The sequence below is a fragment of the Python bivittatus genome, unplaced genomic scaffold, assembly GCF_059951505.1.
Source record: "Python bivittatus isolate LINGU-HERP-01145 unplaced genomic scaffold, Pbiv_v1 ctg000160_np1212, whole genome shotgun sequence".
Taxonomy (NCBI): Eukaryota; Metazoa; Chordata; class Lepidosauria; order Squamata; family Pythonidae; genus Python; species Python bivittatus.
In genome coordinates this window covers 968,914-993,062 of record NW_028277076.1, presented here as the reverse complement: position 1 = coordinate 993,062, position 24,149 = coordinate 968,914, and the positions used below count along the sequence as shown (strand labels likewise).

The 24,149-nt window shown below is 48.4% G+C and overlaps 1 protein-coding gene and 1 non-coding gene across 4 annotated transcripts; both read left to right on the top strand.

Annotated features, from left to right (window-relative positions):
* The first annotated feature begins 394 nt into the window (after positions 1-394).
* RC3H2 (ring finger and CCCH-type domains 2) lies at positions 395-23,005 on the top strand. Of its 3 annotated transcripts, XM_088146834.1 has the most exons (22): positions 395-523; positions 6,030-6,325; positions 6,628-6,745; positions 7,591-7,824; positions 8,063-8,238; positions 8,637-8,837; positions 9,407-9,539; positions 10,752-10,870; positions 11,460-11,572; positions 12,166-12,477; positions 12,684-12,931; positions 13,630-14,063; positions 14,714-14,884; positions 15,314-15,469; positions 15,583-15,796; positions 15,882-15,966; positions 16,147-16,228; positions 16,415-16,549; positions 16,649-16,756; positions 17,462-17,610; positions 18,216-18,455; positions 20,922-21,058. In XM_088146834.1, the coding sequence occupies exons 2-21, from the start codon at positions 6,095-6,097 to the stop codon at positions 18,412-18,414; spliced, it is 3,618 nt and encodes a 1,205-aa protein (XP_088002960.1). In that variant the 5' UTR covers positions 395-523; positions 6,030-6,094; the 3' UTR covers positions 18,415-18,455; positions 20,922-21,058. The 3 variants fall into 3 exon arrangements, with proteins under 3 accessions (XP_088002960.1, XP_088002957.1, XP_088002958.1); XM_088146831.1 differs by lacking the exon at positions 18,216-18,455 and having other exon boundaries at positions 20,922-23,005; XM_088146832.1 differs by lacking the exon at positions 20,922-21,058 and having other exon boundaries at positions 18,216-19,839.
* On the top strand, positions 8,881-8,996 carry LOC112540086 (small nucleolar RNA SNORD90). The gene has a single exon (XR_003084154.1). It is a non-coding gene; the product is annotated as a small nucleolar RNA SNORD90 (small nucleolar RNA).
* Positions 23,006-24,149: the final 1,144 nt, after the last annotated feature.

Here is a 24,149-nt window from a genome sequence, read left to right as displayed (position 1 = left end):
GACTGGAAAAAACGGATCACAGGAATAGGTGATTTGATTGCTTGAAATACTAGAGCCCCTTTTTTACAATCGCCGCCTTGTGTTGCCTTGTTGCTACTCGACTAAATTAGGGAAATGTTTCCCTACCCTCAGGGCTGAATCCGAACGCGCTGATTTAAAAAATGACTTTATAAAGTCGCTCATATTCGCTGAAATCGCCTCTTTCTGCGGCGTCTCCTTCGGGCAAGGCTTGGAGGCTTCGATGGGCGCGGCTATGCAAATTAGAGTCACGCCCCCCAGGCGGGGAGCTCTGGGCGGCGAAGGCGAGCGAGAGAGCGGCGGGCGTCCTCTCTGGCCGCCTCGCCTCTTTGGCCGGCTGCACGTGATCAGGCCCGGCGGCGCGAGTCTCGCGAGAGGGGGCGTGGCTTGGGTGGGCGGGCCTCCCGGCTGTCACCGCGATGAGGAGGCGCCGCCGCCGCCGCCGCTGGGCCGCTCCGCGGTGCGCCCCTCGGGGGGTGTGAGGAGAGGCCGGGCCCTCCCGCAGGTAAGGGGGGCGGCGGGGGCGACCTCCTCCCCGGGAGCCGGGCTGGCAGGCGGGGAGGGGCGCCAGCTGTGGAGAGCCCAGAAGGCGGCCCCTCCCCCACCGGGGAAGTATCCCCGAGGGAGGGGCGGCCCGGGGTGTCCCCCTTCTGCTCTGCCCCCCCGAAGCAGCGAGACAGAAGAGGCCACGGGCGCGGGGCCAGCGGGCAGGGGCTGCGGGAGCGGGGCGGGAAGGGGGCGCTCATCTTGGGACGCTCCGTGTCCCCCCCGCGGCCCCCCAGCAAAGAGCCGCAGAGCTCCCGGGGGCGGGGGGCGCGTTTTATCTGCCTCCCGCCCCGGGGGCTTCCAGCCGACCGCCCGGAACTCCTGGACGGGGCGCGGGGGGCGCGATGGCGCCCGGCCGGAGAAAGCCGGGGTCTCGGGCTTCGCTGGCCCAAAGCCCCGTGCGCGTGGTGCGATCCTGCCCGCGAGCCTTCGGCGGCTGCGGACGACCGGCTTGTCACCCCCCGCCCTTTGCGGGACAGCCTTCTTAGCAGGCGCCCCTTCCCTGGCGCGAAAAATAACAGCGTTGCCCTGCCCTGCCGCCGCCGCCCCTCAGCTCTCCGCCCCTCGTCCCGTTTGGGCCAGCGGCCGTGGGGCAGAGGGAGGCAGGCGGGCAGGGCGGCCGTTGCCGGGTGGTTAAAAGGTGGGCAGCGGGCGCTCCGGTCGGGCAAGACGCTTCCTGGGGCTTCAGCGAGTGGACCGCGGGCTTTGGAGGTATGAGGTCGTGCGCTCGGAGTTCCGGGGTCTCCGGGCCAGTCCAGGCGGCGTTAACCCTCAAGCAGAGATTTCCGCAGGTTTGTGTCGCTTCTGTAAGTGATGCCCGCGTGCCTTAATACGGCGTGGACACAGCCTCGAAGATGTCGCTGACTGCTGCACACCGACAAAAGTGTATCTCGAGGCCGCAGAACCATAAACTGTCACAGGCAGTGCTCGGTTCTACATGCGTGATGTTTCCTAGACCGATGCGCTTTCCCGCTAGGAGTTGTGACCTCTTTGGAGTAGGCTAAAGGCAAGCACCTTTCCCCTCCCCGTGTTAGTTTGCTAGTGTTATTCTGCTTAATTTCATGAGGTTCTAAATAACCTTTTTTTCACTCGGTCGAAATTATATGTAGTTCTCGCCTTGTCTTCTGTATTAAGAGGAGTGTACTTCAAACGTGGTTACGGCTGAACTATGGTTAGCCCAGGCAGTTAGTTTTCTTCTGCTATAGCCTTCCTCTGAGTGAATAAATATTTTTTAAAATGGGGGGTGGAAATAGTGGATCTAAGTAGCTCGGTGGCTGAAGTTTTATTCCACAACTGTAAGGTTTAAATAAGTTTTTCCTAAGGCTGCTCTTCTTTCCAAAATGGAAAGTTATTTGGATTTGTGGGTTAGTACGGTTGCAAGTGGGAGAAGCCTTTTGCTTGCTTGGGCTACACAGCACAGAAAAACCCATGACTTTTTGCTAGTTTGTACAAAAGATGCCGCCTGTTTCATTCAGCAACTGCTGAATGAATTTCGATCTGGTGTATGTCCTGAAGGATTTTAAACATGATAAAAGGTTTTGCACATTAGGGTAAGCCCCAATATAGTTGGTTTGTTTTTAGCTTAGTGTATTGCATGGATCCAGTTATTGTGGCTTGTAAGCCATAAATTATGGCTTAGCAGAATTTAAGAATTTGGCCAAGTATGGTTTATTCAGCAAGCCACAGTTAAAAGAAACCATGGCTTTGTATAATGTGTGAATCCAGCCAGTGAGTAGAATATCTGGCAATGACAGAATAATTGTGACTCTATTTAAACTTATTTTTAGTGTTAAGATTTGTGTTCTTGTGCAGACTTTCGAAGACTATAGCTACCATTTTTTTAAAATTGCCCTATCTTCTAACAGGATCATGCCTAATTCAGAAGCCTTTGATTTCCACCACTAATAGTGGTCCAGTAACTTCTGAAAAAGCAAAAATTAGTCTGTCAGGTGACACTTTACAGACTACTAGTATGTAGAATGGCCGTCTCTCCATGCTGACTGGAACATACAGTAATTGTGAAATAAAAACTGATAAACTGTTGTAGCCCTAACTTGTTTAGAGTTTAACCTAAAGGATGGCAATGCAGAAAGTATTTACAAGTAGACCTGTCCTTGCCTGTCATTTGTATTATTGGAAAGAAAGGGATTATAAAAACACCTGCTTGGAAAAATTCTAGGTGTGAGGGCTAGATAGGCTGAGTTGCTAGAAGGCTGCTTCCTGTGCCCCTAATAATTTTCTTGAGTGTGAAAATACAAATCTTGCAATGTTAATGTATTTTAAAGACCTGGGATAAAATTCAGTCAATCTAAAGTATACTTAACAATCCTGATCCATCTCCGCCCAAACAGGGGCAACCTGAACCATGTTATTAACCTTTTGATATTAATATTTATATACTTGTTGAAAAGCACTTCATATCAAGCCAAAGTGACAGTCCCCCTGAACCCTGAAGGCCTGGAAGCTCTGCCTTCTAACCCCAGAAGTTAACAGGTTGTGAAAGAATGGCCCTGTGCACAAGGTCAGAGGAGCATCGCCTTTATTTCTTCATACGCTGCAGGATTGAGCTCTGTCTCATACTGAGTCTGCTTGGTCGCAGACATGTAATGTACAGAAATAAGTGAGCCTGATCTATCTAGAGAAGATTTATTTAAACTTCAAATCATCATGTCTGAAAGATGTAGGAAGCTATTATTAAAACTGTTGGTCTTTCTTGGGTGTCATTGTGACGCAGATCTCTGGCTGCTATAGAAAAAGAAACTTGGTCTATACCAGTTGAAAGTCCTTTCTGTAAGTAATTCGTTCTGAAGATTTTGATAGGATAATTATGGGTTCCTAGGGGCCTTCCCTTTCTGTAGATGTGATAGAGATTTATTCAGCTTTGATGGAGATTCTCGTTATTTGTAACAAGCTGGAGTTCTAACGTCATGGAAAAAGGAGAGACACAGAGACCAGCTTAATGCTTTCTTGGAAGCAAGTCCAGTTGGATTGGCTGGGATTGATTTTGTAGAAGTCATATTAAGTCATATCTTGATCATGCTAAATTGGAAATAAGCAGCATTAATTTAAGCAAAGCTTAATCATTATTAGGATTCAGATACAAAAGGCCCAGGAAACTTTTGAGTAAATGTAAATTTACTTGTTTATACACAGCCCTTCCAGTTCTAAAGAAAAAGGAGTATGAACTGACAAAATAACCCTATCTTTGCTTAAAGTTTAGTTAAAACACTACAAATGTTGTACTGTTGTTCCTAGCACTTTTTGTTATTTGCTTGAAATGGTGAAAGTCTGTCTCTGGACATGGAGGTTCTATAAAACCATGACTAATTGTAGTTGATATTCTCTGGCAGAGCAAATTCCCCAGTAGGTAGAGACTGTCTGCAGCAGCTCTTAGTAATAGTTGCCAGAAATGGATCTTCTACTGTGAGAAGCAGTATTTCCTTTGATGCCAGATGCTGGGGATGATTTTGTAATCCTTCCTATAAAAGCATATAAATACCGGTAGAATTTATCAGGGTTACTGAAAGAGAAGATGTAAATAATGGGCAAAGTAGGTTTGGTGTAATGAGTCCGGGATAGTGACCTCATTGCGGTGTTGAATGAAGCTTCCAGGGAGATAAAGCTCAAGGTTCAGAAGAGATCGTCTCATGAAGACAGTGGTTGGGTCACTTTTATTCAGAAAGGGAAAGAGCCAGCGCCCCTGTTCATTCATTCATTCATTCCTTTGATTTATAGGCCACCACATCTAGCAGTCCTTGACAATTCAAAAGGACAACATGAAAACATCCACAACTGGATAAATATAATTGAAGGAATAATATTAAAAACGCAGCAACCCAACCCTGGCAAGATCATACTTAGCATCCCAAAGCCCTGTTAAAGAATTCAGTGTTAACTAGCTTCTCTCAGGCTGTTACTAATGGTGCCAACCTTGCCTCAGTTTAAATGATTAGTTGTGACATACAGTATCTGGGCAACTGTAGATCGGTCTTCCTCCCTTCCATCTCCACCTAATGCATTGGCCATGCTCGCTGGCACTGGAGTTGCAGTCCAGCCCATTTGGACGGCATCTGATTGAGAAGGTTGCCGATAAAAAGATGTTACGTGGATAAAAGTAAGGCAAATATTAAAACTTGGCTGGGCAGGGAGAAACTAGATTAATAAACTCCCAAACATTAAAACTCTGTGTGGTGGTAAGAACACCATGTATCCAGCATGTCCCGTGGTGGAAAGACAGTAGCTAACCAAGATTCCAAACATAAATGTTTAGACAGATGGTTGTAATGAAATATATGCAAAAAAGAGGATGTTTTTAATTGGCTAGCATCCTAGTAAGCTTTTTTTTTTTTAATGTGTTACTACTAATCAAATTGTTGCACAGCTGAGCCCAGTCAAAAAATGGTATCAGGATTTTCAGGAATTGGGGTCCTTGAAGAACACTTTGAATAAGCAAAATGTGTTGCACTCATCTTTATTTGACTGCATCAGGACATCATGAAGATGCCTCGCGTTTCTACTTTTTTTGAAGCAGAACCAGAGAGGAACCTTGCCTCCTTAGATCCACTTAGTTCCTGCTGGCAAATGTGTTGGTTTGATCACTTGTGGCAAGTGCCTGAGGTTGGCATTTGGGGGCAACTGCCAAAGCTGGTTTTGCAGCAGGAGACCCGCTGCCAAACCTGATGCCTCCTGGGGCTTCTTGTTTGCCTCTTCTTTCTGAGCGAGAAAAGAGAAATAAAGCAGTGGTTTTCGGTCTCTGCTTTAGCTCTGTCTCCCTCTGCCTGGTCCGGCATGGAAGAACAAGACAAGTGTCAATGCTTCTCTCTCCTCCCAAAATACTCCGGAACCAGCACATTGGAAATATTTAAATCTCCACTGTACATTCTAGATGTCAGTTTTGTTTAGAGTTGAGAATTTGTGTTTGCTTTAGCCTGAATTCATATTGCCTTACCAAGAAAGTTGACAAACGCTTGTATGTTGTAAAGGTACGTTTAGTGTTGCATTTCTGATTGGAAAGAAGAGGCGTTGTCTGAAGCTGCAAAGCACTGGAAATTTTGTTCTGCCGGCTTCGAGTGATTCAGCTGGCATTTCCAACATCTCAATACAACGATGAGGGCTAGAATCGCAACTTTTCTAATCACAGATTTCTGCTGTGTGTCCTTTGCAGAAAACAGTAAAAATAATGATGGGTTTAAGTTGAGTTCAGAGTTTTCTAGAACTGAGTAATGACAAAGAAGTTCACGGCAGCCCCAGGAACACATGTTGCAGAAAACCCAGGCTTTCTCTGTCAATTACGTAACAGATATTTCATTTATTATTTGCTGGCCCCAAAAGCAGTTTTCAACCCCTTTTGCTCTATGACAGGCATCTTTAAAACGTCCAGAGGAGTATCCAAAGCCTGTACGCATTTTGCAGCTTGAGGTGGCGAAGTAGGCAGAGGCATATAAGCATTTTTCTTCCTCTCCCAGCTCCCAGACCCTGGACAGTGCCAACATGGTGTGCTAGCGGTTCCAACGAGGGCCCTGCTTCCACCATGCCTGTGCAGGCAGCGCAGTGGACGGAGTTCCTGTCCTGCCCGATCTGTTACAATGAGTTTGATGAGAACGTGCACAAGCCCATCAGCCTTGGCTGCTCGCACACCGTCTGCAAGACCTGCCTGAGTAAGCTGCACCGCAAGGCCTGCCCCTTTGACCAGACGGCCATCAACACTGACATCGACGTGCTTCCCGTCAACTTTGCGCTTCTCCAGTTAGTTGGAGCCCAGGTAAGGTTAGAGGCGCTCTGTCCTGTAGGAAGTTGACTTGATGCAAAGACTGAAAAGGGGAGCTCAAGTCTGCAGTTAGCAATCCAACAGGAAAAGAAACGCGCTGCCTTGAGCAAGCGAACTCCACCTGGAACATGGAGAGGAGAATCCAGGCTTAATGGGCTGATAATTGTATGTTGTTCCATCTGGAGGTCAAATCCTCATTCTGAAATGAGGCAGCCTTCCCCAAATCACGTTTCCCCTCCGGCCCCCCATTTTAACCAGCGTGTGCTCATGAGTGCTTCCCCTTGGGGCCCTTCTAGGTGCCTGATCGCCAGACTATCAAGCTAAGCAACCTTGGAGAGAACAAGCACTACGAGGTGGCGAAGAAATGCGTGGAAGACCTGGCACTTTATTTAAAGCCGCTGAGCGGAAGCAAGGGTGAGTTCCTGCTGCCTGAGGGTCAGAGCCTCGCTCCTGCTTCCTCTGGGACAGGGCAGCGTCTCCTGTTCAGCTAAGACGCTTGAATCAGGACCTGCCTGCCTCCCGTTCACCCAGCATCCTGAGCCGTAAGGCGGTTAGTCAGCTGATTAGCGTGCTGCACAAACCCGGCCAGTGGTGGTTCCTTAAGCAAGCCATAGGTAAGAGAATGTGTGACCCAGTCTCTTTGTCTCTCTAGGCCACTGAGCTCCCCTAACTGGCAGCAGCTCTCTGTTGTCTCGCCTAGAGATGGCAGTTCACATCACCTGAGGCTTGTTTCTGTAGTGAGTGTAGAGGACGGCCTTGCAGGACAGAGGGAAGATCCGTTGCCAAGGCCGTGATCAGATCAACGAGGCTTGAGCCCAGACCAAGAAAGTGATTTACAAAAACAACTCAGACAGGCCCCCCTCTTCCCTCCCCCCTCCAAATTCACATGAAGATAAAAGAGGGAGGAAGAGAAGCCCATTCAGACTTGCGAGATTCCATGGGTGTAGGTATTCTAATAAAAGTAGCTTTAGGTCTCCACGGTATCTGTGGAGTTTGGCCTGCCATATAAGGCTGACAGTTTCTGGATATTAAGCCTGGGCCTCAAACCCAGAGTCTGAGCTCTGCTCCTGCATTGTGCTCTTGCTGTAAAAAAGTCCCCCCAAAAGTTCAGCCTGGCTAGCATCCCCATTCAGAAAGCCTGCCAAGCAGAGTCAGCTAGAAATAAAGTCCCTGTGTATTCCAGGTGCGGTTTCTGAGGGAAACGCACGGGAATCCTTGTCTCTTGCACTAACGTGTAATTGCCCTGTTGACCCCCAAAGGTGTGGCTAGCTTAAATCAGAGCACGCTGAGCAGGCCTATGCAACGGAAGCTGGTGACCCTGGTGAATTGTCAGCTGGTGGAAGAAGAGGGCCGCATCAGGGCCATGAGGGCAGCTCGCTCCCTCGGGGAGAGGACCGTCACCGAGCTGATCTTGCAGCACCAGAACCCTCAGCAACTTTCTGCCAACCTCTGGGCTGCTGTTCGGGCCAGGGGGTGCCAGTTCCTCGGGCCGGGTAAGTTGCGGGCGAAGAGGAAGAACGTAACCTTCTCGGGCCTTGTTTAGGGGCGCTGCTCTGCTCTGCTCAGCCTTACACTTTTCTTCATTTATCAGCTGTGAGGAAGGAAGGTTGGGGTGAGAGATGGTTCGAAGTCTTCCCGGCAAGGAAGAGGGCCAGCTAGGTGAGGGGAGAACGATGCTGCCCTGTTTTCCTTCCACTTTCCTGACTGTAACCCCCTCCTTTGGGCTCCCAGCTATGCAGGAGGAAGCCCTGAAGCTGGTGCTGCTTGCCCTGGAGGACGGCTCGGCCCTTTCCCGCAAAGTCCTGGTGCTTTTCGTTGTCCAGAGGCTGGAGCCGAGGTTCCCTCAGGCGTCAAAAACCAGCATCGGCCACGTGGTGCAGCTGCTGTATCGGGCCTCCTGCTTCAAGGTGCGACCTTCGGGTGGCTCCCTTCCCCTTCCTCACAAATGTACATCTGGGCTGCTCGCAGTCAGTCAGGGTTTCCCAAGAACAACTTGTGTAGCCTCGAAGCCCCTGTCCCTGAAAAACGTGCTCTGGATTCCCTCTGTCGCTGAAAGTGATCACAAATGACCCAGAGTTTTTCTCAACATTCACACGGGGAGGTGTTTCATTTTTCTAACCAAGAGGCCTGGAAAGAAGAATTCCATTTCCCCCAGGGCATGGTAGCGCATTTTGCATCTGGCCAATCGTGCTGGAGCAGGACACAGCACGGTGTGTATTTTACACGGCTGCCTCTATAACTGGCTCCTCAAACCGGGGCCGGTGGAGGCCGTTGTCGATCCACTTTGTTGCCTTTCCTCGCGCAGGTCACCAAGAGGGATGAGGACTCCTCTCTGATGCAGCTGAAGGAGGAGTTCCGCAGCTACGAGGCCTTGCGGAGGGAGCACGACGCTCAGATTGTGCACATCGCCCTGGAAGCTGGTCTTCGGATCTCTCCTGAGCAGTGGTCTTCCCTCCTCTATGGCGACTTGGCCCACAAATCCCACATGCAGTCCATCATCGATAAGGTCAGCGCCAGCTTCCAAAGAAGCTGCTTACGCCAAAGCAGATAGGTTCCGCGTCGACGCATCTGCTGATGAAGCTGCATAGGGCAGATTCTGAGCCGGGAGCTGCAGCTTCCCGGCACTGATCTTCCATTTATGCAAACTGAGGATGCGGCTCTTTTTGAAAAAAAGCACTTCTCCTCCACCCTCCGTGCTGCACTTACCTCTGACAAGCAAAACCATTCTGGAGTCCCGAAAGCTTTTAGAAGATTGGATGGGAATGGCAGCTGCTTTTTCTTCCCATGACACAAAGGCCATGCGCAGCTCCAAGGTCATTTTTTATATGCCCTCTCTCCCCCAAAGCCCTCTCCAACCCCAGAAGCTGTAGGCTAAGCCCTGAGGTCGGCGTCATTTTAAAAAATAAACGCCTTCCAAATACCAGGACCCCCCCTCCGAAAATTCTGACCCTGCCCTTATGCGTGACTTTGCATTATCCATCCCACCTGCAGGGGCCCTCCAACTTCTGAAAGTGTTAAGTGTGGCCTCCAGCCAGCCAAAAATGGGTGGAAAGCACGTGTGTCTCTTTCATTCAGCTCCAGTCCCCGGAGTCCTTTGCAAAAAGTGTGCAGGAGTTAACCATTGTGCTGCAGCGAACAGGTGACCCTGCAAACTTGAATAGGCTTCGTCCCCATTTGGAACTTTTGGCTAACATAGATCCAAATCCAGGTATGTAAACGGAGAAAAAATTGAGTCCCAAACACTCATGTTTTGTTCTATCTCCTTTCTGTCCCCTCCCCCTCGAAAAGGAAAAAAAGGGTTGGTTCTTTTCACACGCTATTTTCTAGAATTCATTGTTAAAGGGTTTGTACGTACTTTGGAAAAGCAATTTGCGCTTCTACTATGTAAGACAGTTTACACATGGTGTGCTTTTTCCCTCTGTCGCAACGCACATTCCATGTTGAAAGTTTGTAATGCACGAAGCACGTTGAGGTGGCATACCTAAAAACTGGAAATGGCTAGACCTTTTTTCCTCGCACAGTAACACTTGCCATGTACAGATTAACTGTTCAGCAGCTGAATTATCACGTTGGCCTGGCTGTTAGAGGGAATTGTTTTTGTTGCTCTGTTTAAAGTTCATACTTTACATTTTTGTTTTTTTGAAATACCCCGCTCTTAAGCAGGAGAGGGATTTGTGGCAGCGCAATCACTGTACTGCAGAGCCAGCTTCTCTACCGCTGGCAGATCCAGTTTTCTCCCCAGCTGGTTGGGAAGGAGGGGAGAAATCAGTCGCAGTTGGCCTTCCCCCGTTTCTTGGGCGTGCCATGCTGCAGCTCTCAAGCTGAGGAATAGTATTTTGCTGGCCAAACGCTTTCTAAGACACCAGGGCTTTTCTCCCCACTACAAGTTTTGTGAGAAGTGCTTGTGGCTTGTATATTCTTCTTCCCGTTTGGGTTAGGATTTTAAACGTTGGGTTCCAAGGAGAAAATCAGGAGCAACTTTCATCTCCTTCTGAAATAAGTCTGCTTGGCAAGTTGTTCATGTTTTAGACCTCCCACAAAATGTTTCCTCCATTAGTTATTATCTTTGGGTTATAGAATGGTGTTGCTCACTTTTCCCAGTCTTTCGTCTTACTGGTTGCTGCGTGAGCCTCATTTTTGCGCAATCATCTTTTGGGAGGAAGCAGGTTGATAGAGGGAAAAAACATGGGGATTTCCACTTGGGGTTGGCAAGAAAAATATGATGGGGAAGTAGTACCCATCAATACTGTGGCAATTTATAAAGAAAGGTTAATCCTGCTATGTACTTCAAAAGACAGCTTTGCTTGCCTGAACCGAACTTTTTTTGGGAGGCCTACAAAATAAAATTAACAAAGGTGCAATGTATTCCTAATAACTGCTGGCAGTTAACTCTAATTCTTCCATTTTTGCATTCTCACAGATGCAGCATCTCCAACATGGGAGCAGCTAGAAAACGCCATGGTGGCTGTTAAGACGGTTGTCCATGGTCTTGTAGATTTCATCCAGAACTACAGCAGAAAAGGCCCTGAAACTCCACAGGTTGGTTGTTCAGACTGGATTTGTAGTAACATAGCGGTGAGATTTGATCCTCAAACAGACTTGTAAAACAGCTAATGGGGTTAAAACTAGGTAATGTCACACACACACACACACACACACACACACACAAATTGCAGAGGACTCTCTGTGATTTAATTTTTTTTTTTTTTAATGCCTGGTTTAACTTTCATCCTTCATTATTTGGCAATTGTGGATGCTGAAATCCAACATATCAGAAGGCCACCAGCTTGGGAAAACCAAGTCTGGATTCTGCTCCTTGGTTCAGTGCTTTACATCAGTCTTTTCTAACCTGGAGGTCATTTCCTAGAATCCTCTGCAATGACCATGCTGGATGGGGAATTCTGGGAGTTAAAGTTCACACAACCGGAGGGCAGGCTGGGGAAGGGATGGCAGGTTCCTCATTGTTGTTCCTCCTTCACCATCTTGCCCATTTGCCATCCTGCTCCCGCTGCTGTTAAGGCCAGCAGTCCCCCGTGGTGGGGTGCCACGTGGTTCTCCGTGGCAGAGATAGCCGGGTACAAGGAGTTGGCAGTGCTGTTTTCACTTCTTTCCTCTCTTGTCTCAAAAGCCGCAGCCAAACAGCAAGTACAAAACCAGCATGTGCCGCGACCTGAGGCAGCAAGGCGGGTGCCCGCGCGGGACCAACTGCACCTTTGCTCACTCGCAGGAGGAGCTGGAGAAGTAAGTCTCGTGGGCTCCAAGAGAAGATGCAGCCTCTGTTTCTCTTTCTGAACATCTGCCCGGGGGGCTGACTTCAGCGTGGCAGCCTTGATCCGTTCAAAAGGGGTCTCCCATCCACACGAACACAAGCCCAATTCAACAAATGGGTTAAAAAAAACAACAAAGCAGGTCCTTAAAATGCAGAGCGAGTACATTTCATGCGGCATGTCTAAAATCAAGCGTATTTTAAATGTTAAGCTTAAAGACACCTGTTGGACACTAATGGAATCTTTCTCAAATCACGTCACCCCGTCTTTCTTCCACTTTGACGTAGGAGTCCAGATGTAAGTTCAATACATTTGAGTCTGAAAAATGAAAACTGCAGGTTTGGGGAGGGGGTGCCTAGGTTGTTCAGGTCCCCTGGGGAAGAAACTGTCTGGCTTTTGGGGGCAGCCATGGTTGTTCCCACATACCCAAATTGTCCTTCAGTAGTTCTGTTTCTGAGAGGTTTACATAGCTGAAGGAGCCAGCTTATTTCCAGATTCTTGGCTCTGTCAGAATGCAGCTTTTCGGATTTGACAGGAGCTCTGCGCTCTCCTCCCCGGTAACTGTAGGTATCGGCTAAGAAACAAGAAGATCGGTGCCACCGTGAGAACCTTCCCTCTGCTTGGAAAAGCCAGCCTCGCAAGTACCATCCCCCCCGCAGTGGGGAATGTCATTTCCATCATAGGCAACACGGATCCGGCGGGGAAGACCGCGTCAAGTCCCAATGGGAGCACCAGCCCAGAGAGCGGCGTGCCCCAGCTGATTCCCCGCTGCGCCAACACTGCTTCATTACGGACTCTGGAGCACGTGAAGAAAGGGGGGAAAGCCGGGACCAATGGCCAGAATCCTTCTGGGTCTCCCACAGAGCCTCTGCCTGAACAGTACGTTCTGGGGTTGGAAAGGGAGGCCCCTCGGAGCAGGGCATGCCTCCTCTGGGGTGGCCCCTTCTGATGCCTTACGCTTGGCGGGTCAGTCTGAGAAATTGATCTCCCATTGCCTGAATCAGTTTCATCCCAGCTCATCCTGTGCCTTTTTAAATCAGATGGCCGCAGCCCTAATTTGATCTTTCTCTTTCTGATTCTTCCAGTAAAATCGGCTCCCCTCCAAAAACTCCTGTCAATCAGACCGCAGCTACCTCAGCCGGCCCCCTTCCTCCCCCTCCTCCCCTTCCTCCCCCTCCTCCTCTTGCTGGCACCGAGATGAGCCCCATCACCCCCAAATCCAGCCCTTTCACCACCCGAGTGCCCATCTACCCAGCTCACTCAGACAGCCTTCCGTATTTCCAAGATCCCCGGGCTCACCTCTCCTACGAAGCTGCACCCTACCCGCAAACAGGTGAGTGTCCGGCTCAGAGAATAGCAAGGGCACTACAGTGAAAGAAGGACTGTTGTTTACAGCGTCAGAATAGGCCAAGAGGGTGGTGGGAAACTGAATTCATGATCATAGCTTCGTTTCTTCTTCCTTAGCAAATTTGGCAGAAGGGGTCCTTTTCTGTGGTCTAGCTTAAGTCACAGAACTCAGTTCCCTAAATTTCATCAGTGCTGTACCTTCTGATTCCTGCTAACTCCAGTGGGATCCTTTAAAGTGTCTGAGACAAACTAATGTTCTGGTTTTATTTTTTATTTTTTTTAACTGCATCCTTTTTCTCCTCCCCATAAAAAGGAGTTGCTCTAAAGTACATCAGAATATAAAACCTAATAGTCAGATGACTCATAAACATGGGGAATAGTTGTTGAAACATAGGAAGGATTTAAAAATAAATATTAAACCATGCTTCAGTGGAACTTAGAACTGGACTAGCCGTCAGTAGGAATGTTGAGTTATCCCAGGATGTAAGAAATCCGGACAACTTGCAGGGAACCAGGAAGTGTACGTCCTGGTTCTTGCTGGTTCCTTCTGCCCTGTGGATTCTGCTTGGCTTCTCTTGTTCTGTTCTGACTTCGAGGTGTTCTCCACCGAGATTTCCAGCAATTTTCCTTCTGCCTGTGCCAACCTGGCTCAGGCAGAGCTCGACTACGCTTTTTGTTCTGTAGGATACTATCCGGCACCCCCAACGGTCCCTGCTAGTGTGCCTCCGTGCCTCCCTCGCTTTGTGAGGTCCAGCAGCGTCTCCGAATCCCCTCTCCCGCCTGCCTCGGTACCATACAGTGAACATTACAGCACGTTTCCATCTCGGGACAGACTGACTGCCGCTTACCAGCAGGCGCAGGCGCAGGCACAGCCATATGGGCCGGTCCCCCCGGTCCCCTCTGGGATGTACGCACCGGTTTACGACAGCCGGCGTATTTGGCGGCCGCCGATGTATCAGAGGGACGATATCATCCGGAGCAACTCTTTACCTCCCATGGAAGTCGCCCACCCCTCTGTCTACCAGAACTTTCTGCGGGAAAGATACAGCTCTGTGGACAGCTACTGTTCGGTGCCCTGCCAGTTGCCAGCGGAGCAGAGGGCCGTGCCTTGGTCGAGGGTAGGTGCTCCAAAGCTTAGCAGGGAACTGCTCAAGGTGACCGCCTCTTCTCTGCCTTCCCAAGAGACTGAGGGCTTTACAGTGCTGGGAGCTTTCCTTCCTTGGGTGGAGGCTCTGAGGCTGCTCTTGCTCTTGCTGCTCTTTCGAGGCGTTGACAGGGTCTGTTTTTGCTGTTTATATATTTGTGTATGTTAGTAAGTCGGTGTGCGTAGGGCACCATGAACTGCATGGAGGGAAGCTTGAATATTCAGGTTCTTGGAAGAGGGAGTGTGCCAGTGTTTTGCTTTGGTCCTTACTTTGTGGTCACCTGGGGGCAGTAGGGGTAGGCAGCGGCAAAGTGCAGGGCAGCCAAAAGAAAAGAAATGGGGGGAAGATGGGCGGGGGGAGTTGAAGCACACACTGCAACGTAAGTGTGGACGGGCTGCCAAGCGCCTGAGTTCTGAGCATGTGTCCGTGGGGGGACTGCAACAGCCGTAACTTCAAGGACCAGCCATAACTACCATTCATTCAGCACCGTTGTAACTTTGCACAGTGCTGAACAAATGGTCATTAAGCAAGGACTACCTGTTGTTCTTGAACTCAATGTGAGCTGTAGCGAGTTTGTTGAGTGTTGCTTGGCCTTCAGACACACAACTTGACCTTCCTTTTAGGAACCTTGCGGCCACCTGAAGCCTGCTTACGATGACCCTCTCAGAAGGAAGCCAGAACAGTGGGCTCCTTGCCACACCCCGAAAATGCCCCTCGTGACTTCTGCTCTTCCTGCAGCTACACCCTCTCCATCATCACCTTCTCCTCTCTTCGGTGTGGACTTCGGCTCTGAAGTAAGGCCCCGGAGCCTCCGGGTGGGAGGCAGGCTGGGAGGGAAGGACCCTTGCGCCTGGCAGCTTGCCTGTCCTTTTTTTCTTCCTCGGGCCTTTCTCAAAAGGGCTCTTCCTATTAACTCCAACTAGCTGGTAACCCCTCCCTGCTGCTTTGAAGACCAGGAACATGGGCTTTTAGGAGAGGACGTTTACCCTTCTTTCCATTCCCTTTTGCAGCCTTGGAGCAAGTGATACTTAGCCTGGGGAAAGGACCCTTTGTGAATAAACATGTCCTCATTCCTATTCCCTTCTTCCCCTGTACGGTCAGATTGTTTTCCTTTTCTCTTTCATTCTGCCCGTAACTATCCTTCTGTGGCTCCAGAAAGTAACCCAAGGCCGACCTGGGTCGTATCTATAAAGTGGTCAGGAATTTTCTCCTGCTTCTTGCAGTTCAGTGAGAACTCCAGCAGCTTGAGCAGCACGAAGTATGAGGACGACCAGCTTTGCCATTACTCGCCTTGGTCCTGCGGCACCATCAGCTCATGCATCAGCGCGGTTGAGTCTGAACCCAAGGACGTCTTGGCTAATTCCAGCACGGTGCTCCTAGTAAGGCTGTTCAGGGGCGTTACGGTGGGGTAGCCTAAAGCGATCCTGGGACTCTGGAAGGATCCTTCGGAGCTGGTGTTGCCGTGCCCCTCTCAGCCTTCCTTTCCACGCAGGATCTGGACAGCGGAGACCCCAAGAGGCAGGTGCACCTCTTTGAAACCCAGAGGAAGGCCAAGGAGGAGGACCCCATCATCCCTTTCAGCGACGGGCCAATCATCTCCAAGTGGGGGGCCATCTCCAGGTCGTCGCGGACAGGCTACCACACCACGGACCCTGTTCAGGCCACTGCTTCCCAAGGAAGCGCTACCAAACCCATCAGCGTGTCAGGTGGGGGCAGCACCTCGAAGGGGGCGCGGAGAGGAGTGGGGCAAGGCCCCCGCTGAGCTGAACCTGACCCTTGGCCTCTTTACAGATTACATCCCCAGCGTCAGCACGGTGGACTTGAGGTGGGGCTCCTACACTTCAGATTCTACTTCCTCAGCGCCTTTCGCAGAACGGTAGGCAGGCCGGACGTCCTGGACAGATCTGGCCCTGCCTGAGCTCGGGCCGCAGGTTCCTTGAGATCACAGCTGACCCTGAGAGGCGCTCCAGCTGCGCCCACAGAGGGCCCTCTTGCAGACCCGTCTGGTGCCGAACGCCACCCATGAGGCTCAGCCTTCCCTTTCCTCTCTTTCAAGGGACCGCTTCATTGCTGCTGACGGATCAGCCCCAAGAAAGCATTCGAGTACCGGGGACCTCCTGAGTATTGAGTTGCAGCAGGTACAGCTTTGCCTTCCGAGCCGGATAGTTCAGGAAGAGCGATTTTGGGGGCAGGCAGACAGGCATGCCTGTGGCCCTTGGAGCAAAGGGCAGCCTCCAGATTGCTGTGGGGGATGTGGCTCTGGGCAGGGAGATTGCAGCCGTCCCCACTGAGCATTCTGAGGCTTGCTCTGCTTTTCCACCCAGGCCAAAAGCAACTCGATGCTGCTGCAGAGGGAGGCCAACGCCCTTGCCACGCAGCAGAAATGGAGCACCTTGAGGGAAGGCAGTCCCCTCGCCTTGAAGCTTTTAAGCAAGGAAATGGAGCTGAGGAATGGCGAGGTCAGGGGGCTGGGGCATTTTCCCACCGCACGCCCCCTGCACCAGGAGGTCATTCTTTCTAATATCCGTTGTGTTTTCCCTTTCTTCCCTGCTCCCCAGGCTGACTACCCCGAGGACGGTGCGGACCCCAAGTCTGACCGAGACATTGAACTAGAGCTTTCAGCCCTTGACGCTGATGAGGCCGAGGGGCAGGGAGAGCAAATGGAAGTACGGAAAGAGTTCTCTTGATTCTACCCACACTTCTCTCCTCAGACATCTAGAGCAGGTAGCAGTCCTTTTCCGTTTGGTGGATAGCGTCCTGCATCCAGGACCGCAGTTCCTTACAAGGCTGAGCTCAGTCAAGAGAAAATAAGGTAGCACGAGGTTGTCAGAATATTTTTCCCCCTTCTTGGGTTGGTAGTAACACCCCCAGGGTCTATTGTTCGCTTTCTGAACAGAAAAGCTGCTCCGACGGTCTCACACCCGCTTCAATGCACCCGTGTCCACCTACCTGGTTCAGTGTCTAACTGGCCAGGCTGAGTTTGAGTTCTAGAAGAATCGGGGGCAGAAGCTGCGGGGGGGCAACATTCTGCTTGAAGCAGTACAGTTCCCTTCCAGTTTGATCTCTTCCGACGAGGGCGGGCTGGTCCCTCCCAGCCCTTTTGCATTTTGCCCCCCCCAATCCAGTTCATATAGAGACCAGCAGCTGTTTACTGCTCTGCGTCAGCTGAAATCTATCAGAACAAGCCTCTGTGGCTGCTTTGAGGGAATCTCACAATCCCAGGGAATGCTTTTTTCCCCTCTCTGTAGGATTTTGATCCGGAGGTGGGAGTTTCAGGGCACATCTTCGCCCCCACTCGCAATTTCTCCAAGAGGGATGGCGACCCCAATTGTAACTACCACGTGTGATTATCCTTTTCCTTCCTTCTCCAGGAGAGGCCGGGCCTGCAGCTTGGCATTAGCGATCAAACCGACAACCTCTTCAGTGGGTCAGCTCTGGAGAACGGCCGCCCCGTGGAGCAGCCCCAGGTGGACCCCAGGCAGCCAAAGAGGCCTCTCCTGCACGAAGACCTGGCTATTCTGTGAGTGTGAGACAAAATGGCAGTCTGGCTCAAGGCTCAGGGCAAAAGCTTTCCTGCGTGAGAGTCTTCATACGCGGTCTTCCTGTCCCTTGTGCCTTCCTTGCCGTGGGTGGAGCTTCTCATTATCTGATTCCTGCTTTCTTTCCCTCCCTCCCTCTCTTGATGGTGGTAGACCCCAAACCATGGTTAGATATCAGTGCTGACCCACGTCCTATATTTTCACTAGGTCCTTACTTATTTAGTCACGTGCATAGCCTACAACCTGCAAAAAACTAAACACTATCCGCTTAGTACAGTGTTGTCCAAACTTGGCCACTCTAAGATGAGTGGACTTCAACTCCCAGAATTCCCCAGCCAGCATGGCTGGCTGGGGAATTCTGGGAGTTGAAGTCCACTCATCTTAAAGTGGCCAAGTTTGGACAACACTGGCTTAGTAGTTGTAGGGTTCCGGTCGTTTGCCTTCCCCCACCAGTGGAAGGCCTCTCTGTGACCTGATTGTCCTTCTTTCCTCTTTACAAAATGCCCATGGAAGAAGGGGTCAGAAAGAAGCTTCTGTGTTTGAGCTACGACCAGGTTTTCTTTTATCTTCCCTGCCCGCTCCTCAGGGAGAAGCAGAAAGGAGTCTTGCCAGCGACATCCTGCTTCAGCCAACCGATGGAGTCCTCCACGAGCAGCAGGATCTCCCTGCCCATCACGACGTCGGCCAGCGTGGGCACCCTTCTTCTCAAAACAGCCCATGGGATTGTGGAAGGGCAGAATGACTTTTTAAGGCCGGTTGCAAATGGCAAAATGGTTAACACATGAGAGGTGTTTTGCATTCAGGCTTGTGACCATGCTAAGAAATGGTTAGCTTTTCTTTCTTTCTTTCTTTCTTTCTTTCTTTCTTTCTTTCTTTCTTTCTTTCTTTCTTTCTTTCTTTCTTTCTTTCTTTCTTTCTTTCTTTTCTTCTTTTTTTTTTAAGAAAATCCTGTTGGGGTGATTTGTTTCCTGTGGACTTTTTGATACATCAGACTCTTCTTGTGTCTTAGCTTTCAGGATAACAAGAGAGAGAAGCGATGGAGTCACCAACTTCGCTAGGTTCAAATGTTCACTTTTCACAAGCAGTGTGGAATCTGGACGTGGTTTAACTTTAAAGTGGCTTTTCAGTGAGTTCGACACCCCCAAGTCGTTATTGTTTTGCGATGGCTTCTGTAGGAAAGCCTACGAAACTCTCATTAAAGCCAGCAGTTTCTTGGGAGGATGTGGCTCATAGGAGCAAAAGTAAGTTGTCATGCGTCTGTTTGAAGCTGCTTGTCTCTTCAGCTGTGGAACTTTGTGTGTGAGGAAAGAGAGGGTGTGAGGACGCTCCCCACACAAGGCTCTTAATTCAGGGCATTGAGCTTTGCACTGGAACATCCCTACGCAGCAATGTGTCCCTTCTTCCCTACCTGCCCCCTCTCCCTTCTCTTTGACAGCTTGGTCTTTCTGTGTATGGAGCGACTTGCCTGCGTACAAATTTTAGGTAGCGAAGCAAAGCCAAGCGCCTGGGTCTTTCCGCATACGTACTTGCTTGTTTCCTGCTCAGAGTTGCAAGCAGAATCACTCCGTTCTCTTTGGTAGCTCCGCGCACGTGTTGCAAGAGCACTCGGTCGCCCAGCCCCCTCCGCAGAATCCCCGGGTCGCTTGGCATCCAATGCCTCACCGATGATTCTCTGCAAAACCGCACACCTAAAACGCCATGGCCGTGTTTGCCCCGACGAACACAGCGTTCCCGTTTCTGTACGTACAAAACCATGGTTGGTTCGCGGTTCTTTAGATGCTCATGATATTGTGTTGGCCATCCTACTGCTGAGAATGTTAGCATTTGGGTTCGTTACTGATTTAAGTCTGGTGACATCTTGAACACTTCATAATGTAGCTTTAGCTGGGCTTGTACAGAACAGTGAAAAAATAAGTCCTCTTTAAGACGTGATTTTTTTTTTAAAGACCATAAAGTAGAGAACTATGATCTAAAATTGGAACATTCTCCCCTGTGAGCTCGCTCTTCATAGCTGCACTTTTCCCCTCTTTTTCTTTTAAAACTTCAGGCTACTCCTGAAGAAGCAAGGGGGCACCATGCTATCAGGCAAGAAAACTCTCCCTATTTGTCCTCTGCAGCTTTCTTTTTATAATTTTTACATTTCTCTTCTTCTTCTTCTTCTTCTTCTTCTTCTTCTTCTTCTTCTTCTTCTTCTTCTTCTTCTTCTTCTTCTTCTTCTTCTTCTTCTTCTTCTTCTTCTTCTTCTTCTTCTTCTTCTTCTTCTTCTTCTTCTTTTTTTTAAGAAAATGTTTGTTAATTAACTTCTGTGAAGTTGTTTACTCTGGAAATCGTACTGGAATATTTTAGCCAAGCAGCACTTTCACCAGGGTGTACTCTACATACAAGGGCTTGTCCTTCAATCAAATGGGTTTCAAAAGAAAACATAAAAGATGATCATGTTATTGGCAGAACAAAGCTGTTATGCCCAATTGTGGCATCGAGATTGTTTATACACTCACAACATTGTGGCATTTCTCTGAGGGTTACAGATCTAACCTGGATCATTTAAAAAAAAAAATCTCACTTCTGATCTACGTGTTGTTTTAAAAAAGTTGTTGTACATACGAATTGAAAAATACAAGAACTACTTGTTTTGATAATTCCAGCAATGTTGTGAAAGTTTTTACCCGCTAATTTAGTAGTAAGTGCAAAAGGCTATTTATACAGCAGCCAAATTCCTTTTCTCGATTTCCTGTCAGTTTCCAAAGCTTTTCTTCCTACTATGGCTGCCTCACATTAAACTAAAGGGAACTGAAAATTAAGATTTTGTTACATACCTATTCACTGTACCTTGTGACTGTTACGTTCAATGGCAAAATCCAGTGCTTGCGCTCCCAATTTAGCCAAGCAATTCTTGTATATATGAATTTATATATGACATTTGAGATGCTTCCAGAAATTTTCTTTGCGCTGTTCTCAGTTTCAGACTATAGAATCTTAACAGATAGATATGCAAAACAATCTCTCTCCTACATGGATATTTAGTCAGTAAGGTCTTCCACACTGAAGGGGAAATGATTTTTCCAAAATGGAAGGAGGAAAAACCTGCATTGCTATTTTGTTGCAAAAATAGAAAAAATACAGAGGTTTGAGAGAGGTTTATTTTGCCCCCAGGGAAATAACCCCTTTGTAAAATCAGAGTGCCACAGTCTGAGGGTAAAATACATATTACCTAACCGGACTGTGTGTATTTCAGCTGTTACGTGTTTAGTTTTCGGTTGGTTGTTTTTTAATGTACTATTTTCTTTCTCAGGACCTTGACTGCTGGAGGAAGCGTCTGGGAATCAATTGTTTACATACCGTTGTCTCTTCCTCTGGTGCCATCACACTCAGAAAACTCCCTTTCAGCTGGCCTTGTTTCTCAGATATCTCTTTTTATTTTAGTTTGGAGTAGGCAGGGAACTCTCCTGCCTTATGGGAAAAAGAAAAGCGATAAACAGAGAATTGCAGGTAGACGAAAACAGCTGAAATGCGAGCGAGGTCCCTTCTTCCCCCACCAGCTTTCACAACCAAACACTGGCGTCTTGCTGTGAAACTCTTGTCTTTTTGGGTGGGTGCTAATCGTGTCTAGTTGCATCTCCAGTAGTGTTCCTCTCTCTTTGCAAGCAGAGCAGCGGTCCCGAGGCAGCCAGATGAGGACCAGGGCCTGTTTTAAGGCTCTGATTTTGCGAAGCTAGGTCAGATGAGAAGACCGCTCCTCCCTTGGTGAACAAGTAGCACTGTTACAGAGAAATGAAGGAGACGTTCTGGCTCTCAGGTGCGCGTGCCCCCCCCACCACACACACACACACATACACACACATGCTGTAGCAGCAGAAAAGAGTAGAAGTAGGTCCCTTTCCAGGCCTTCAGCTACTGGATTTCGAGCACGAACGGAGTGATGGCCACACTCCTTCGGTCGATGATACCCACTGTTTGCATTGGAGCAGACTTGGGGGGAGAATCAGTGTTAAGAAGAGCTTTGCAGGGAAAGTTTGGCACTGCAGAAACGGGGTCGTGCTAGTCTTGAGTAGGCAGATTTTCACAGCGCATCTCCTGCGCAGGTTTTCCATCAGCAGCAAGCAGTGGAGTTGTGCCTCAGTCGCTCTGATACCGGGAGAGACGTTTCATCCTTGCTGAATATGTTGTTTTGTGCAGAAAGGCAGTGGAGGACTGTGTGGGTCTGCAAGGAAGTTCAGAGTGTTCCTTCTGCAGAGAGCACATGGTGAACACACAACAGCCAGAATAGATGAGCGAAGAATAACCTTTAAAACATAGAAATCCAGATCAGTTGTTCTGAGTGTTGTCTTTCATAAAAAAAATTTTTAAAAAGCCTTTGCAGAGCTTAGCCCGCTGTGCTGACTAGGTTTTGCTCAATGTGATGAGAAAAGGGTGCTGACAATTTTGCGACCTGGTTTTTGTGAGCAGGTATATTTCCCCAGTATTTATTATCTTGTCCTTTGCGAAGTTTAAATCTGAGTGCACGTCTCTGCAACCGTGTAGAGAATAAGTGAACTACGCGCTATCCAGGGGTTAAGTTTGTTTTTAAGCACCTTGTATTCAGGAAGACTCTTCATCTATTATGGACTAGAGACGTAAATTAAGAATGCGATGACAGATATGCCAGCTCTTTCAATGCTCAGTTATTTCCTTCACGTTGGGGAGGGTCCCAGTACCATCGTTTGATAGCAAAGTGGCGTGCCTTCTGGGCGTGTCAGACTGCAAAATCCATCATTCACAGCCAATAAGTCTACTTGCTTTGGTTGGATATGTTGGGGGGTGCAGTCCAGTACGCCTGGGGAGCACTAAGATATCCCACAGTAAGATGTCAGAAGGATACGTGACAAAGGGAAGATTTTTCCACACACGTTCGTACGCCTAGGCTTTGGCAAAGCTTTAATGGACTTTTTATATACTTGACAAAGTCTACCATTAAAGGACTTCTGGCTGTATCTGCAAGTGCCAGAGAACAGAGACAAAGCTCATTTGCACAGATCCTACCTACTCCCCAGATGAGTTCTCGGTTATTTAGTCCAAGGCATAGGAAATGCATGCATTTCTTCTTTTTTTGGGCGGATAAATCCATTATACTGTAGTTGTGATACAACACGTGTGGCTTTTCTTTCTACTGCACACACCTACTGTACAGCCACTCCAGAGTATTGTAATTTAGCATGCAGTATCTACTCTTCACGTTTACACTATATACTGCATATATTCTTTTCCCTGAAAGTTAAAAGGAAAGAAAAAAAAAGACTTTGTTTTCTTAAGTTGATTTAAGATTTTATAAACCTGCTTAGTCTAGACCAGTGTTTCTCAACCTTGGCAACTTTCAGATGAGTGGACTTCAACTCCCAGCATTCCCCAGCCAGCCTGGCTGGGGAATGCTGGGAGTTGAAGTCCACTCATCTGAAAGTTGCCAAGGTTGAGAAACACTGGTCTAGAACGTTTGGGAAAAGAGGCCTGTTTTTGTCAATTGTACAACCGGTTGTGAAGCTCAAGTGTGAATATTCTTACGTCTGTATTAGACATTTTCTTTGCAAATCTATTGTTCGATTAAAATGTAAATGAAATAAAAGATGGTGTACACCCATCATGTATAATAAAGCAGACTCCATCGCTATGATGGATTTAATGCTCATTTTTAATGGTGCATTCTCAGCTTCTATTTAAAAAATATAATTTAAAAAAAAATCTGTAAAACAAAATGGGGAATATATTTCAGGGTGGGGTAATGAATTCTATTCCATTTAGTTCCGTTTTAAATTTCCAAATTGTATTGTTTTTTTCCCTTTTGTGTTAGAGGAATAGGATTTACACCGGGGAAGTTTAGACCGTACGGTCTGTATTTTTGGGGTGGGAAGGTTGGAGAGATGGGAACCGGCTTTGTGATTTAGCCTGAATAGCAGGGTGAACTCTGTATATGCGTGTGTGTTTGCTGTAGCACTGAAGTAGAGATTGTTAGCTTTAAGGCTGGTCACAGACTTTAGCAAATTGTGGTTTGTTTGTTTGTTTCCCAGTGTTTCAAGAGAGAATTAATAGAAAAAGTTTGCAATACTTGACATGTATTTGCATGCCGTAAAATAAAAAAAAGAAATCTCTGCTTAAGTTTGTTTTGCTTTTGTCTTATTGTGGTGTTGGGGCAGGATAAAATGTCTTTTTATATATGGGCGGGGGATGTTAAGCAGATGTTTGTGTTTTTATGTGGTCTTCCAGAGGTTCAGGAAGATGTTGGACTGGGAGAAGAGGGACCTTGACCAGAGTCCATAGATGGTTTTGTGTTAGTCACTCTCTCAGGTTCAACAACCTTGTGGTTTGTTTAGTTTGTACTAAATATGTTGGAGGAATCCAGCCATTGTGTCTCATTCAACAAACCATGTTTAAATTACAGCTTGCTACAATTCCAGATTCAGACCTTGCCTGATGGAGTGAGAGAACTTGCTTTGTTTTATTGAAAAAAGGGCAAACAAACATTGAGCGGAGGAGGCTAAACACAAGTAAG